General features: G+C 39.2%; 1 protein-coding gene across 1 annotated transcript in view; it reads right to left on the reverse strand.

The window, feature by feature from the left end:
- Window positions 1-384: 384 nt before the first annotated feature.
- The window catches only part of LOC137645419 (cysteine-rich motor neuron 1 protein-like), a 302,487-nt gene continuing 286,169 nt past the window's right edge, over window positions 385-16,702 (reverse strand). Inside the window, exon 9 of the mRNA XM_068378225.1 lies at window positions 385-5,509. Within this exon, the coding sequence (XP_068234326.1) occupies window positions 5,307-5,509 (203 nt within the window). The 3' untranslated portion in view covers window positions 385-5,306. The remainder of the gene's footprint in view (window positions 5,510-16,702) is intronic.

Consider the following 16,702-nt stretch of genomic DNA (forward strand, 5'->3'; position numbering starts at 1 on the left):
GAGGTTCCATTGATTGGGTAATCAATATTTTTTACCTATCCATTCCATAGCACTTCCCATCACTATCTTGGTAACATTTATAAATGAAAAATAAATGCAGAGACACAAACCCCTGCCTTTTGGGATTCAGTTACTGTCTTTTTCCTTAACATTTCAGAACATAGATGCCACTTTGAACTTGAAAAATTTAAATGAGCTATAATTCATAAAATTCAATACAAGAAAATTACAGTCTCTTTGGATTATTAGTTTCTCGGCCTAATATGGCTGTTACACAAAAAAAGGATATTAGTATTCTATAATCTTTTTCAGTTTTTTTTTTTCTATACATACTAATTAAATCACGAAACTTTGAGCAAATGCGTTTGTAATTAAAACTCTCTCTACCACTTTCAGATTTTATTAAACCCTTTAAATGGTTTTTATATAAAATATAATGGAAATAAAATATTTACAATACAATTGACCTACCACTTAAAATATATGAAAGAAATGAGTTCAAATATGCAGTTTTAAGTAAAGGATTTAGGGACAAAAACACAGGATCAGAAAGGAATGCAAAACTATAGGATTTACAGAAATATTTCTTGCAATATATATACAATTCGTAATTCAACAAATCTCATCAAGATAAGCAAAAATAAAAAAAAATGAAATGAAGGACATTTTGCATTTTACATCTCATGGTCATCATAAATAAACAGCAGCCTAGTCCATACATAACCTATATACAGTATAATAATTAGGTTATACTAGATTTCATTCAATACATAGATAAAATACATCTTTGTCATCCTAACTTGGCCAAAGACTGAGAAAACTGCCAACTATCTCGTCCAATTCCAAATAACACCAGTAAAAAAGTCAATACACAAAGTTATGGATAAATTGACTGTTTTAGATTTGGTATTCCAATTCTTGTAAAAGACCCCCTATATATACACACATCCTCCATTACAAAGATGCATTGGTAATATTTTATCCATAACATCGGTAAAAATGGCAAACATAGCATAAATTCATTGTTACTTTAGAACTCAAGAAAAAAAACTTTGTAATACAGTTTATAATATTGCCTGTCAATGGAATGCGTAATACAAATAGAAATAACTGTGCATAAATATAGGGCATAAATAAGCCAAGTAACCTATCATAAAAGACCTTACAGTTGTGTAATTAATCATTAGTTTTCAATATTTTAGTTCTTTGGCAACAGCATGGCTGAAATTACCTTGACATCAATGACAAGCACAGATAAGATGTAGATTACGTCTTGCGTAAAGTGCTGTGTTGTATTAACGATATGCTAACCTTTAATACATCTTGATGCCAAGTTTTTGTTATTATAAGAAGTTAGTATAATTTAATTTTTACATAATTCATAAAATTGATACAAAGATTATGTGGCTTCTTCTGTCTTACATTATTGTAAATTAATGTACTGTATTTGAATTATTATGGATTCATTACACATATAATGTGAATTCTTATAACTAAACATAAATGCTTAAAATTGAGAAAATTTATGCAATTCAGTTTATCGTAATGTTTATCGAAATAAAACTAATTATTAGGCCTTGCATGCACTTTGTACAATAACTACTGACCCACTTGAAAACTTCTATTATCTAATTATATAATAGAACAAGATTTAATCAAATCCCTCAAGACAAAGCTTTTATAGTGAGACTGTAAGAAATTTAGCTATGCTATCTTCCTGTTTGGATATTTATAAAAGTTCTGTCAACAAATTAATGCTATGTTTTACATTATTATAGAAAGAATAACAGTGAGAAAGAATATGTTGAACATTTCCACTATTTTAAGAGTGCTAATATAAATACTGTACTGGACGAACACACATCCTAGAGCTAATTTTCATGATCATTTATTTATATAACACTTTTACAGTAGCAAACTACATCAGCTAAACAAAATTTTCATCATCTTTAAACTTAAGATCCTGCCCTTTTCTAAGCAATAAAGTGTATCAAATACAAATACATTTTCCAGCTTCTTCAAGAATTCTAATACACTAATGATACTAATATAGTGACCTTACCTTTTGCTTTCTTTGCTTCATCCATCCAGAAATTTGCCAGAATGGCAGTACTGTATGTATTTGCCATGTAAAACTCAATCAAGAAGCTCAAATGTAGTTATAAAATGTTTCCTTTATTAAGTGGGGCACTTTTAAATAACTTCTTTATTTACATGTTTTAAATCAAAATTGGAGCACTAATTCCTCAGAGAACATTTAACAATCATTAGAAATTCTATATGGTATTTATACAGCTAAAAATGCTGAGGTTTTTCCAAACAAGAGCATATGAAGATATTAACTTCTATATGACAATACGCTTACTCTAAAATTACTGTACCCAACTGCAAAATATGATACCCAATATTATAGGCATTCAAGTGTTGATATGGACTTCATGCAATGCATGTGTTCAGAATGTATATGCATGTGCAAGCATGTACAAGTAGTATATAAAAAAAAACACCTAAATGCACTGTGATGTGGCAACTTCTAAATATAGTTATCCTTTCTTAACTTGCTGAACAAGATTGCAAACTAATGCAGATTTTACATAAATCATATGAGAATTATGTTTATGCATGTAACCTTGCATATTAGAATTTTCCTAATATATATATATATATATATATATATATATATATATATATATATATATATATATATATATATATATATATATATATATTAAATGGTTTAATCTTATTTATTTTCAATTTAGGAAATTATCAACAAAATAAAGGATTTATACTGAGATCAAATGGGTGAACAGATGTCAATTTATCCATTAAGCTATCTAGCTTGACGAAGTAATTTCATATCACAGAATAGCCCTTGAACCTTGTTTAGAATCACATTGCGAGTAGAATTTTCAAGAAATTTAATCATAATAATTACTTCAAACTTATGATCCAATCAGTTTTTTGGCAAGTGTTCCTCACTGGATATGTGTTTCTGCACACGACGTACAATATAGTATATCCCAATTTAATGTTATTCTAAAAAAATTCACATTTTAAATTTTGAAAAGGAAATACAAAATGCACGAAACTATTTTACTTCCATAACGATAATCTTTACTGGACAACAAAACATAGAGGGACAGACATTTCATGACTTGTAATGGCTTCACTTTTATCATATTATAATGGCAGAATGAGTTGGATGAAGTAGAACTAATGATTTGTTGATTTTATTGGTACTTGATAATCTCACATTAAAAAACTGTATTTAAATACCGTCCTGTACTTCCAATCTCCTAAGAATGGGTTAAATAATTTCTATTAAGGATATTACTGTTTTTGGTAGTACGTTTTGAAAATCTACATAAAAATCAAATTTGTAATACTTTTTGAAAATCTATGTCAAAATTAAATTAGAGTAAACCTTCTTCTGAGAAATTAAAAGAATCCAAAAAAATAGATTCAGCCTAAAAAATCAATAAACAATATGCAAATCTTGATCCTGTAGGAATATTTTGTTTAAAAAATCTGAAGTAATGGGATGAAGTGGAAATCTTGCATAATGCTTGAACTTTAATTGAAAACTAGCCTAAAAGATAGTGAATTTGCAGAAGTTGTAATTTTCTTTAGAAAATAAGGACATTAAATGGAAAATTACTGTAAATTTTACACATTCATACTCCTGTACAGAACTATTCATAGGCAGGCAAAGATACACAATTTACTTTCCTATATGTAAATGCAATAGAATTCTTTTCTTCCCAGTTAGAAATTACCTAGAATACTGGAAGGTAGCCTGTTGGATAATGCATCATGTTACTAGTATATGTTCAGAAATTTAACAAGACATTTTGTACAATGCCTCCCTCTTATGTATTCACAAACCTTCATACATCATTTAAAAAATTTTATATCTCCAGCACAGAGCAACATAACATTGATACACACTCAAAATAGCCCATAATTGAAAGGATGCATTTAGAAATTGAATAACTAATCAGCATTGTTTTAATCTATAAATACAAAATTATAATTTCTTGAACTGCATGGTGAGAGCACATCATCACTGAATTGTAAAAAATAAGCTTTAGATTATTTAGAAAAAAAAAGCACTTTAACTTCTCCATAAATTCTTTTATATTATAAATATTGCATTTGACAACCAATTAAATGTATAGTAATCTTGGTTACTGTATTTATAATGAGAAATCTAAATAATGATTTATCTCAGATGCTAGAAAAGCTCGCTTAATTCTCCAAGCATGTACAGTATTTCAGGATCAAAGTACTGTCCATTGCAATCTGCCCTCTTTCAGGGTACATAATAATTTCATAAAATAATACTCGCAATCATGTGTTCCTTTTCTGTCTCAACATGGTATTAATAAACACCTCCAGGGCTTTAAAAATTGGTATATAATCACCTTATCTTGAAAGTACCGGTATATCTTACTTGGTAAAGTGTTAAATTTACTCAGAAGTTGTAACATGCACTGCTTTGATCAAAGATGTTTACAAATATAAGTGTAGTATATGTAAATTTATATCCTATAACTTATATATGTGATAATAAGTATTCAAATGCCATACATCAAAAGTACAGCATTTAAGGTCAAATGACTAGATACAACAAGACACCTATACGACAATGATGATAATTATTGTTCTAATATGTATCCACAACCAAAAAACATACACTTGGGGAACAAAATAAAATAAATAAAATAAAATAAATTGCCTTTTTCATTCACTCTAGCACAAAGAAGACATGATGCTGAAGGGATTCTGAAGCAGACACTGTACTTCATTATCATGTGTTCCCAGTGATGAATATCAAGTGCTTCATGACAATAACATAGTACTTCATTACTGTATTCCATCTTCATTACAGATATGTAATGCAGCAGAAACAACCAGTAACAAACATTAATTTTGTTGAAAAATTCACCTGAATATAAATTATAAACTGAATGTCCCCAAAAAGAACTTGGTTCTTTACATCACAATTAACATTTAATAATTTTTCTGAAATTTAGAGTTTCATAGCTAATTGAAAAGTCTAACTCATAGATAAATATCAGAATGATAGAAATAATAATGATAATTGTGAGTGACAAACTTTAGTTTAGTCTCAGTTCATGATAATAAATAATTTTCATTCTTTAATAGCCACAGACAATGAAAACATCAGCAGTCATAACACAACTGCCTAAAAGAGGCTTTTTCACTAAGAGTAATATGAACAAAGAAATTGACAATTCCTTCTTCTACTTTCTCTGGTGCTTCTCAGATGATATCTCTCCTTACACATGCCTCACTTGGTGGTTGTCATCAGCAGTCTTGACAGGTCTTAGCTTCTCAGTCTCTTCAGGCCTATAAGCATTAATGTCGTACTTGTCCCGGTGATTTCGCCGCCAAAAGTAAGCTATGACAATAAGAACAATGACAGATGCCACTGCTAATATCACAAAAATTGCCACAAACTCTGGGGAATCAATGCCTCTTGCTGGAAAAAGATGAGATAAACATTATTTTTAACTAGGCAGACATAATACTGTACTGGCACAATGAGAAACTAATTCAGTAACAAACTATTGTAGTAATGCCATATAATGATGATAAAAAAAAATTCTTTTTACAAAAGTCCAATTACTTAATAATGAAGCTCAGATGCTGGTTCTTGTCTTCTTTGACTAGATGGCACAGTGAAAGCAATTAAAATAAATGTGTAGGTTGCGGTACACTTTCATAAAATTTTTAACAAGTTTTTTTTTTTTTAACAAAACATTCTAAACCATTTGGATGATATTCAATCATATTATGGACATCCAAATTGCAATGGGATGGTAGTGGGTAATTACATAAAGCAGCTAATATTCCAGGAAAATTTATGAAACAGTAAAAAAAAAATTCTAAAAATTGTTTTATATAGAAATTTCATTTACAAAAGAGGGTTTAACAAAGGAGGTACTAAGAAATCTTGTTTTCCTTGCCCTAGAGCTACCTCGTCTCCTCTCAAAGGACCATTAACTTCGGATCGAAGGCAAAGGTAATTTGTAAGTCTGGGATGAAAGTAAAGAATGATTGGCCTTAGTTTTCCTTTGTCCTCCCCTCTCTTTGGGCACAGCTTCAAAGAATCTTGCCAGCTAGATTAACAAGTAAGCCCCACTCAGTGTGGGGCTGTTCTGTACTGGTACAGAAGTCTACCCCACACTCCTCTTGTGGGGAGTGTGACGTAACCAGGAAAACCCATAATCGTGTTATGTGTTCCACGCAATATGATGCAAGCAAACCCATCACACATTTTGCCAGGTTTGCAATACAGATTTTTTGCTAATAAAAAACCTCTTGAAGCCAGGGCTGTGAACCCCCTGGTTTACTAAACCACTGGTACACTTAGTGAAAGGAATTCCTCCAAACAAAGGATGAGTCTCCTATATAAAGGGTGATGGTTTGTATTTTGTGTAGGTAGAAATAACAAATATTTTTAAAGTAATAATTATTTTTCCTATCTATACAAACCTGAGTCCTTTACTCACACTTTCCTACCACACTCACCCCTTCAAATGCCACACTCACCCCCTCAAAAGTTCAAACTGCTATTTTAGTGGTTTGTCAGTTAGCCAGTTACCTCCCCGCTACTGGTAAGTAACTTCCTGCCAGTTGTTGAAAGCTCTCATAATTTTTAACTGCCATATTCCTAGCTTTGCTGTTATCGTTTTCCTGTGTTTTTGGACTCTGGTTTGTATAATAAAGAAAAATTAAAATTGCTTAAAAAAACAAAAATTGTCATTTGGTTATGAAAGCAGTCGAAGTCTTTGTCAAAACGTTCGACAAGTTAATTATCCAGGAAGGCTATAGTCGCCAGTAAATCTTCAACTGCGGTAAAACTAGGCTTTTTTGGGGAAAAAATATGCCTTGTCAAACATACATTACGGCAGAAGAAAAGAGGCTACCCAAGCATAAGCCTAAGAAGGACAGGCTTACCCTTGCACTCTGTGCAAATACCAGTGGGGTTTGTAAGAAACCACTGCTGATGTATCACTCTGATACTCCTCGAGCCTTGGACACCCACAAAGTGACTGAGGATAATCTTCACGTGTTGTGGAGGGCTAATGGAAAAGCCTGGGTAACAAGGCACTTGTCACCAAATGAGTAAATGTTTGTTTCGGCCCGACTGTGAAAAAGTACTTGGAAGAGAAGCACCTCCCTCTGAAATGCCTGCTGGTGTTGGACAATGCCCCTGCTCTCCCTCCTGCCCTTGAGGAAGATGTAGCAGAGTATTCCTTCATCAAGGTTCTCTTTCTTCCACCTAATAATAACCATTTCCTCCAGCCCATAGACCAGCAAGTGATTTCAAACTTTAAGAAGCTTATACAAATTACTGTATCTCCTCCTCAAGAGATATTCCAAAATCACTGAGAGCACAAACCTCACCCTTTGACAATTTTGGAAGGAGCATTTCAATTTTGTGATATGCCTCAAGATCATCGATCAAGCTTTGAGGAGCACCTTGAGCTCAGTGTGGAAGAAGCTGGGGCCTGATGCCATCTCCGCGTGAGATTTTGAGAGCTTCCACGAAAGCCAAGCTGAAGATGAAGCCGAAAACATTGACTATCCTGAATCTGTTGCTCAATCTGAGGTTGCCAAGATCATTATACTAGAGATGAACTTACGTCTGGAAGTTGATGAGGCCAACATCAATGAGCTTATCGAGGAGCACTAAGAGGAACTTACGACGTATGACCTAAAGGAGTTGGAGGCCATGAGAGTGATCATCGTTCACGAAGCGTATTTTATCGGTGATGGGAAGAGGATGACCCACTGACAACGGCAAGAATTAAGGAGAGTCTTGATGGCTTCTATAAAATGGTGGCTCTTGTAGAAAAGAGAAAAAAATATTATCACAGAGTTTGCCAGAGTCATTTCAGGAAAATTTTAAGCAGGCAGAAACAAGTTTCTTTAGACGATTATTCCAAAAAGAGGCCTTAAGTAGAAGCAGGCCAAGCGCAAGGTGGCAGTGATGAATAAAATATGTAGTTAATTAAATTTACAAAATACAAGTTAAAGTAAAATATAAACACAATTTGAAAAAGGCCCAAAAAAATATTTAATTTTAAGTTTTATTGTAAAGTTGTGTTAATATATCCAGGCATTTGTCAATTGTGTTGACTAAATTTCAAGTGCAATGTTTTCTGTCATTTATTAATCTGTTTTGTAAAGTTAAATGTTTGTTTTCTGCCTTTGTCATCCTCCTCTACCACCCTGTCACTTCCTTCTCGGACATCGCCTCACTCCAAAGGAAAGGTTCCACATTTTTGTTACTGTATTTTTACTGTTTGCTCTAATTATACATTTCTTTTATAGGTAACCATTGTTTAAGTTTTTATTGAATGATCCAAAAACAGTACTTGTCATACATTTAGTACTGTATAGTGGAATGTATCCTTTATATAATCATTTAATGTGGTGGTTTTTTGGGCTCGGCCATGTCGTCCTGATGGAAGGTTCCTTTAGGTAGCCTTTCTAAGGGATATTTGCTACAGTGATACTCCCAAAGAAATAAACCGAAGGCTTCCAGAATTCTAACTCCTGCAGGATTGAGGCGCTCCTAACGTCGATCCAGCAGATGTTGGCTGTGTTCCGGAAGGAACAAGAAGAGATGAAGCAAGACATCAAGCTGACGAAAAGAGAGGTACAAGAAGGGAAATGCCCTGGGACTCCCAGGGTCTCTACTAAACCCCTTAAAGTATCTGACCTCCCTTACTGCTCTGAAACCAACCCCTGGAGGTATACGGAGCACATGCCCATGATGAATGGGAAGCTATACATCTCCGAGAAGTTGGGGGCCAAGCCATTTGAAGATCTAGAATTCTGGCCCAGCTTTTCAGCTTACCCAAATTGTTACGTGAGACTGCGAGATGAACCTGTATCCCGCGAGGGGACGGTACCGAAGGAAGTCATTGTCTTCGAACATGACAAGGCACAAGCCATCCTTACCAAGACCCTGAAAGGAGCGGGATATACCAACTCCAAAGTCTCAGCACTCAGCAAAAGGCATCCAACCTTCATTGCTCCTTCCTCCAGAGCTTTCCCCTTTTTAGATCAAGCCCTCGACTGTGTCATTAAAACAGTCGAAGAGGGCAAACCCTGCCCAATCCAACAGGAATGTAAACCATTATCTCTAGCTATGCCTACCTGCGAGGAGAAGTGGAAAGAAGTACATCTAACCTTCTCCGTCTCGAAGTTGGATCCGGAGTTAGCAGGCCAACAATTCAATGAGAACCTTCCAAAGTTGCCAGATCATCTTTTGAGAAGGGAAGAGGAGATAAAAGAAAGACTTGCCGCCTTCCTGTCTCATCAGAACTGCTTGGAAATGTGTGCAGGCCTAAATAACGCCCCAGACATGTATATGGTCTTAGCCAAGTCTCACATGGGTACCCTTGTGAAGGACGTATGCTTTTGTCAGGTCAAGAAGGACCTGTAGAAAGCATATGTTCGCCGCAGCAACGGTGAAACACGAACCCAGAAAACTGATTTCATCATGTATCTGGGGCAAAGACCTTTTCCCACAGGAAGTGGCCCAAGAGGTCATTGCCAAAGCTACCACGGAGAATAGGAACCTTCTCCAAAAGTGGGGCATGTCTTCAAAGAGGAAATTTTCTTCAGACTGAGGTCCCCAGCCTAAGAACAAAAAGGCAAGAAGACCACGTAGACCTACACAACTTCCGGCCATGACCATAATCACGGTGCTTCAAATGGTAGCCCAGCTGCAAACCACCTTCCAGATGGTCCCTCAACAGCTGGTAGCCCAGTCACCTGTTTTTAATTTAGGCTTTGAGAGACATCCGACCACCTTTCGGCCCTACAAAGGTAGAGGCCCAAAAAGAGGAGGACGCGGTCATGGAAATAAGTCCTCAGGAACCCCTAAGTAATAAGGGGCTCCAGGTAGGAGGCAGACTGTTGTACTTTCGGGATCGTTGGACCTTCGATCCCTGGGCCCACAGCCTAATCACAAATGGACTTGGGTGGAGATGGAACACACAGCTCCACCCCCTTTTCTTAATTTTTTCCAACACTCCACCCCTTGTTGGAAGAATATACCTCAGAACTCTTGAAGAAGAAGGTAATAAAAAAAGTGAAGTCCATCAAATTCCAGGGAAGGCTGTTTTGTGTTTCCAAGAAAGACTTGGACAAACTCAGAGTCATTTTAGACTTGTCGCCACTCAACAAGTCCATCGAGAACAAACAGTTCCGAATGCTTACCTTGCAACATATAAGGACCCTTCTATCCAAAGGGGTGTACACAGTCTCAATAGACCTGGCAGATGCTTACTGGCACCTTGCAGTCAGTCGCCCCCTCTCCTCCTACCTAGGATTCAAGCTACAGGAGACGAAATTTGTCTTCAGAGCGATGCCCTTTGGGATAAACATAGCCCCAAGGGTATTCACAAAGCTAGCAGACACAATCGTCCAGCAGCTACGCTCCGAATGAGTTAAGTAGTAGCATATCTAGACGATTGGCTGGTGTGGGCAGCATCCAAGATGACTTGTCTGCAAGCGGCCGGAAAGGTGATCCAGTTCCTGGAGCACCTGGGCTTCAAGATCAATCGCAATAAATCTCGCCTTTCTCCAGTACAAAAGTTCCAATGGTTAGGAATCCAATGGAACTAAAGTCGCACCATCTCTCCATTCCATTCAAGAAGAGGAGAGAGATAGCGGGATCTGTCAAGAGATTACAGTAATCCGATACAAGAGGATTTTAAGACGCCAACAGGAAAGAGTATTGGGCTCTCTCCAGTTTGCAGCAGTGACAGACCCAGTGCTAATAGCACAGCTAAAGGATGCGTCAGGAGTCTGGAGAAGATACGTATCAAAAGCTCGAAGAGATCAACTAAGGTTGACCCTGACCCGATTGCACAAGCTACAAAGGCTGTGGTCGACATGCAAGAGCCTAGCGCGGACAATTCCCATACAACCACCACAACCATCAGCGGTGATACACACGGACGCCTTCCTGGAAGGATGGGGAGGCCACTCTCACGAGAGAAAAGTGCAAGGGAATTGGTCACACCAGTTCAAAACCTTTCACATCAACATTTTGGAGGCCATGGCAGTCTTCCTAACGTTGAAGAAACTATCCCCTCGCAGAGCAATCCACATAAAATTGGCCCTGGACAACGAAGTGATAGTAAAATGTCTAAATCGACAAGGCTCGAGATCACCTCTCATCAATCATGTGAGCCATCTTCCACCTGGCAAGGAAGAGAAGATGGCACTTATCAGCAGTTCACCTTCAAGGGTTCCTCAATGTGACGGTGGATGCTCTATCCAGGCGAAAGCCGATAGAGACAGAATGGTCCCTAGATGCAGACTCATTCTCCTTCATCTCGGAAAAAGTCCCAGAACTGCAGATCGACCTCTTGGCGACGAACGACAACAAGAAAATACCCTGTTACATAGCCCCTTACATGGACCCTCAAGCAGAAGCGATAGACGCCATGTCTCTTGACTGGAACAGATGGAATCGGATTTACGTGTTTTCACCAACCAATCTCCTGCTAAAGATCCTCGACAAGCTGAGATCCTTCAGAGGGACAGCTGTAGTAGTACCCCCCCCCATGTCCCAAAAGCAATTGGTTCCCTCTAGTTCTACAACTGAAACTGAAGCTGTTTCCTCAGCCGAACCCAGTTTTACCTCGACTGGTTCAGAAGTAAACTGTTTACGCTTCATCCTCAAGAACCAACAACCTACGTCTCGTGATTTTCTCGCCCTAGCAGCGAACAAAAAGTTTGGGATCTCGAAGGACAAGGTCGACTTCCTTGAAGAGTACAAGTCAAGTTCAACCAGGAGACAATATGAATCAAATTGGAAGAAGTGGGTATCCTATGTGAAAACAAGGAGATCAATAGAAATACTCTATGCCCAGTAGAGTGTCTTAAGGTCTATCTTCGTAGAACTTCATACTTCAAGGAGGGACAGCTCTTCCGAGGCGAAACCTCAGGATCAAATCTATCCCTAAGACATCTGGGAGCGAAGTCCACCTACTTTACTCGCAGAGCGTATCCTGACAGCTCACCCGCAGGTCATGATCCAAGAAAAGTTGCTTCTTCGTTGAATTTCTTTCAACATGGTGGACTTTGAGAGAGACTGCTCATATACGGGGTGGAAATCATCCAGAGTCTTCTATAAACATTATGCGAAGCAAGTTCATGAAATAAAACACTTTCTGATGGCGGCGGGTAGTGTCATAAAACCTGTCGTCTAGTGCTGCGATGAACAGTATACTGTTTTAGGACTCAACAGCATATCAGGTGACTACGTTGTAATACCTTCTAGTGCAAATCATTGCGATGATCAATAAACTGTTCTATAGGTACAGAATCTGACCAATAACACCAGTGCCGTGTGAACATTTGAACATAGTTTGTGCCTTGCGTGACATTAAAGCACTGCTTGAATAGGTGCTTGGTGTAGAGCTTCTTGAAATTCGAGATGACTTGCTGGTCCATGGGGTGGAAGATACAGCACCTTTATGAACTTAAATTCATCGAAGATATCATCTTCAAGTCCGGGGGGTTGAGCGGGTGCATTGTCAAGGCATAGCAGGCACTTTAAAGGCAATTTCCGCTCATGAAGATACTTCTTCACAGACACAGAAGGGCCGAAAACTTGGTTAACCCATTGCACAAAGAACTGCCTAGTGACCCAGGCCTTTGAGTTGGATAGCCAGAAAACATAAAGCTGGTCCTTATCCCCGTTGTGTGCCTTAAAGGCCCTAGGGTTCTCAGAATGGTAAACCAGTAAGGGCTTGACTTTAAAGTCCCCGCTAGCGTTGGCACATAGGGCAAGTGTCAACCGATCCTTCATTGGCTTATGCCCAGGTAATTTCTTCTCTTCGGCGGTGATGTAAGTTCGACTGGGCATCATCTTCCAAAACAGCCCGGTTTCATCACAATTAAACACTTGCCGCTCTGCGTAGCCTTCTTCCAGCATGATCCTTTCAAAGTTCTTGACAAAGTCAGCTGCAGCCTTTGTGTCTGCACTAGCAGCCTCTCCGTGGCGAACAACTGAATGAATCCCGGACCGTTTCTTAAATTTCTCAAACCAGCCACGAGATGCCTTGAAATCGTCTGAGGAAGGTTCGGTTGAACTCTCCCCAGCATCACCCCCAGAGCTCTCCTCCTTCAAGTCCGCAAAGATGGAGTGCGCCTTCTCGCAGATGGTGGTTTCGGTGATGGTGTCGCCAACAATCTCTCTGTCCTTGATCCAGATTAGCAGAAGTCGTTCCATCTCTTCTATGATAGGGCTACGGCATTTTGAAATAATGGTGATCCCCTTAGAAGGTTTCACTGCTTTAATGGCTTCCTTCTGTTTCAAGATTGTCGAGATCGTTGACATATTACAGCCATATTCTTTAGCAAGTTCACTCACGCGGATGCCACGCTCATGTTTTTCAATAATTTCTTGCTTTACGTCTAAAGAAAGCATTTCCTTCTTCCTTTTCTCACCACTACCACTACCACTTGCAAAACTAAGCCTATTAGGACCTATACTTAACGTAAATTACCGTAAAAGGATGCATGTAAAAATTCACCATTAAAACACAGTTAATAGCAGAACGCACAGGGCACAATCGCACGAAGCCGACGAGAACAGAGGACTAACCCAAGCCACGCTAATTGAGGGTCCCTCCGAGGTCGAAGTGCTGCCTCCTATCGGCGGAAATAAAAAAAACATCCGGCGCTATGAGTACCAACTACGCGTACAGGTATTGTTTACTTCGGGTGTCGAAAAAATATTCGGGTGTAGAGTAGGAACGTGTTCGAATTGTACTTTGCGGGTCGAAAAATTTGGATACAACCTGTACGACAAAATTTGCTTACTTCGTGTGTCGAAATAAAATTCGGGTGTAGAGTAAAAAATTTGCTCGAATTTTACTTCGGATGTTGGAAAATACGGATGTAGATACGTTCGTATGTTCCACTGTACTTCTGTATCCCTTGATGGTAGAGGATGAAAAGTTGCGCTTCCTTCGAAGGTGTAACAGGAAGTCAGCAATCTGAGCTACAGAGGTACTGGATGAGGAAACAGAGTTGAATCTACACCATTCTCTAAAAACCTCCCACTTGGATTGATAAACCCTGATGGTTGAAGTCCTTCTTGCTCTTGCAATAGCTCTAGCTGCCTCCTTCGAAAAACCTCTAGCTCTTGTGAGTTTTTCGATAGTCTGAAGGCAGTTAGCTGAAGATTTTGGAGACTTTGATGGTACCTTTCCAAGTGGGGTTGTTTGAGTAAATCTGCTCTTAATGGAAGGCTTCTTGGAGTGTCCACCATCCATTCCAGTACCTCTGTGAACCATTCTCTTGAGGGCCAAAAGGGGGCCACTAGAGTCATTCTGGTCCCTTCGTGTGACACAAACTTTTGTAACACTTTGTAAAGGATCTTGAACAGTGGAAAAGCGTACGCATCCAGATTGGTCCAATCTAACAGGAAAGCATCTATGTGGACTGCTTCGAGATCTGGCACTGGGGAGCAATAAGTCTCTAGCCTCTTTGTCTTCGAGGTCGAGAATATGTATATGCATGGGTGACCCCAAAGTCACCACAGACTCTTGCAGACTTCTTGATGGGGTGTCCATTCTGTGGACAGAATCTGACCTCTCCTGCTGAGTCTGTCTGCCATCACGTTCTTCTCCCCTTGAATGAACCTTGTAATCAGGACTACATTCCTTTCCTTTGCCCATAAGAGGAGATTCCTCGCATTTTCGTAAAGGGACATCGAGTGGGTTCCTCCTTGCTTGGCAATGTAAGCCAATGCTGTGGTGTTGTCGGCATTGACCTGCACCACTTTGTTCAGAACTAACCCTTCGAAGCTTCTGAAGGCCAACAGGACTGCCAACAGTTCTTTTTGGTTGATATGGAAATTCTTCTGAGCCTCTGTCCACAACCCCTAAACTTACAACTTGCCCAGTGTTGCTCCCCACCCAGAGTCTGAGGCGTCGGAACACAACACAAGGTACCACTGAAGGCAACTTCTGATGGGTTTCGAAATTGGAATGCACATCGTCTCTAGGTCCTTCTCCTTATCCGAATGATGATCGAGGTGGAATTGGAGAGGACGAAGATTCAGCCTTCCTAGAGAGAGAAACTGTTCCAATGAGGAGAGGGTTCCCAACAGACTCATCCACATCCTCGCAGAACACTTCTCTTCCTTAGAAAAGATTGCAGTTTCAAGATAGCTTGTTCCGTCCTTAATGGAGATGGAAAAGCCCGAAAAACCCGACTCTGAATCACCATCCCCAAATAAAGTATTTCTTGTGATGGTGTCAGGAGAGACTTGTCCTTGTTGAAAAGAAGACCCAATACTTTTGGTAGACTCAAAGTTGTCTGGAGATCCTTCAGGCAGTGATCGTATGAGTGAGCTCTGAGAAGCCAATCGTCAAGATACAGGGAGGCTCTGATGCCTCTTGAGTGGAGAATTCTTGCTACATTGAGCATTAGTTTCATAAATATTTGAGGGGCGGTGCTGAGGTCGAAACACAGAGCTCAAAATTGAAAACCTTCCCCCTTGAAGACGAACCTCAGATAATGCATGAAACTCGGATGAATGGGTATGTGAAAGTAAGCGTCCTGGAGGTCTAATGAGACCATCCAGTAGCCCTTTCTTACTGCTGCAAGAACTGATTTTGAAGTCTCCATAGAGAACTTCGTCTTCTGGACAAACTCGTTTAGTGCACTTATGTTCTTGGGAACCAGGAACAGGGGGTTGTAAAAGCCTGGTGATTGTAAGTCCCGCACCCTCTCTATGGCCCCCTTCTCCAACAATAGACACACTTGAAGTTGTAACACTTGCCTCTTTGCCTCCTCTCTGTCTCTGGGAGAGAGATCCACTGGAGCTAAAACCAAAGGAGGTTTTCCTATAAAAGGGATTTTGTAACCCTCCTACAGAAGATGTACTGACCAAAGGTTTGCTCCCCTCTCCTCCCACGCTCACCAGAAGTAAGTAGTCTGACTCCTACTGCCTGAAAGCGAAAGTAGTCAGACTCTGCTTCACCCTGTTCTGAACCCTCTCCTCTTTGCTCTCCTTCCATCGGGCCTGGAGCTACCCCTGCTGGAAGTCTTCCCTCGAAAGGGCTGAGAGAACTTAGGAAATAGTGTTTCTTCCTTTGGTTTGTGGCTAGAGAAGGAAGTTGGTAGGACCTGTCGTGCCGTCTTTGAGACCAGATCTTGTGTGGCCTAATGAGTTAATGCGGATGAAATTTCACTTATGAGTTCTTGTGGAAAAAGAGAGGAAGACAGAGGAGCATATAACAATTCTGATTTCTGAAAGGGAGTAACCCCAAGAGACAGAAACAAACACATCTAAGCTCTTTTCTTAAGGATTCCTGCTGAAAAGAGTGCCACCAACTCATTAGATCCGTCCCGCAATGCCTTATCCATACAGGACATTGTGGACTAAACTAGTAGTATCACCCTCTTTAAAGGCAGAAACTTTCTTGCCCAAGGCTTCCAGAGTCCAATCGAGGAAGTTGAAAACCTCGAAGGCTCTAAAGATGCCTTTGAGAAGATGATCTAACTCTGAGGTAGACCAGAAAATCTTGGTCTTCCTCATGGCCGACCGACGAGGAGTTTCTACAAGACTTGAGAAATCTCCCTGGGCAGAGGCAGGAAATCCCAAGCCAAGAACTTCTCCCAT

This window comes from Palaemon carinicauda, chromosome 8 (genome assembly GCF_036898095.1).
Source record: "Palaemon carinicauda isolate YSFRI2023 chromosome 8, ASM3689809v2, whole genome shotgun sequence".
Taxonomy (NCBI): Eukaryota; Metazoa; Arthropoda; class Malacostraca; order Decapoda; family Palaemonidae; genus Palaemon; species Palaemon carinicauda.